Below are 1,379 nucleotides of genomic sequence, written 5' to 3' on the forward strand. Positions count from 1 at the left end.
GCCTTTTAATCCTCATGTAGGATTTTGTCTTAAGTTTATTTTCTTTCCCCCCTACGTCTATCATTTGATTGTTTTTTGTTACACTACAACAAAAGAGCTAAATTTCTATTAGGATCACAATAATTTTCTTCATACTAGAATCTTTTTAGTTGATTTTCCTTGTTCTATTATCAATTATATGCATATTTGTCTGATATAATTATGGCTAATTTTTTTTAACTTGATTCTTTCTAATTCAATTTTTGGTAATTTTAGGTCTGATCACTACAAACGTGAGTTGGTATTGTTGATAATACTTCTCAAATCACTATGGAGGAATTCGGTCATTTTCCTACGATTGTGCGAAAACTTTATTCTCTCCTTATCATTGACCTTCATCGTGATCCTTTTGAATCTATGAAGGTATTGGCGTTGTGGATTTGGCTTGAGCACACTTGCCTTTTTCATGATGTTATCAGAAAGATCGCATCCTTCACTGATTTTTTTATTAATCAACTTGCTGATGAGGCTGTAACCTGTCTCAAATGCATTGACGATACTGAGTTTCTTCTCTCAACCAATGCAAATGAGATTCCGCTAACTCAAAAACTCACTAGAAAGGATTTATCTCTCTTATTTTTCTGTCAAAATCGAAATGGTACAACTAGTGGGATAAGAAAAATTGTAATTGAGGTTTGTCTTAAGATATTGCCGGATATTGTGAGGGAAGCCTTGAATAGAAGTTCTGAACAAACTTCGATGAAAAGAAATATGTCAATGGGGCCACCTCTTGATGAGTCATATTTAATCAGAAGAATTTCTCAGTTGGGGCTTGAAGGTGACATGAAGGGACATAACATACCATATGAAGAACTAACAATGTTTGTTACTTTCTCCAAGGACTATCCTATTACTGAATTGGAAATCAAGGAATTCATTGCACCGGTTTTTGGAGAATACATTGAGTACATTTTAATGCAGGAGGTGGAGTCCCATGAACAAGCTCTTTATGCTCGAATTGTGTTTTCTATGCCTGGAATTATCTAAGATAATTTGTCATAATTTTCTTTTATGGTTAGGACAGATGTTGAAGAAGTTGACTAGTTCTGCTAAAATTTAATTTTAAGAGTTCAAACTTTGAGATCAATTATTATTATGACATGAAAATAACATTTAATATACTTTTCAAACAATTTTACTCATAGTTATTAAACCCAAACTGTTGTACTTGTAAATTAACTAGTTTTGAGACACGTGTGTTGCACGTGAATATCAAATCATGTACTACATTATATTAAAAAAATAATGTCAATATTACTAAATCAAAACTTTAAGTAAACAATTATAAATGGAATACTAAAGTATAAATTACTATGAATAGTGGAAGTGAACTTTCTTAT

General features: G+C 31.5%; 1 protein-coding gene across 1 annotated transcript; it reads left to right on the forward strand.

Moving 5' to 3' along the window:
* Positions 1-309: 309 nt before the first annotated feature.
* Positions 310-1,026, forward strand: LOC107060223 (uncharacterized). Its single transcript, XM_015307818.1, has one exon. The coding sequence runs from the start codon at positions 310-312 to the stop codon at positions 1,024-1,026; it is 717 nt and encodes a 238-aa protein (XP_015163304.1).
* The last annotated feature ends 353 nt before the right edge of the window (positions 1,027-1,379 follow it).

This window comes from Solanum tuberosum, unplaced genomic scaffold (genome assembly GCF_000226075.1).
Source record: "Solanum tuberosum cultivar DM 1-3 516 R44 unplaced genomic scaffold, SolTub_3.0 scf00065, whole genome shotgun sequence".
Lineage (NCBI taxonomy): Eukaryota > Viridiplantae > Streptophyta > Magnoliopsida > Solanales > Solanaceae > Solanum > Solanum tuberosum.

Coding starts and splice junctions, on each gene's coding strand:
- LOC107060223 (XM_015307818.1), top strand. CDS start 310: ATGGAGGAATTCGGTCATTTTCCTACGATTGTGCGAAAACTTTATTCT.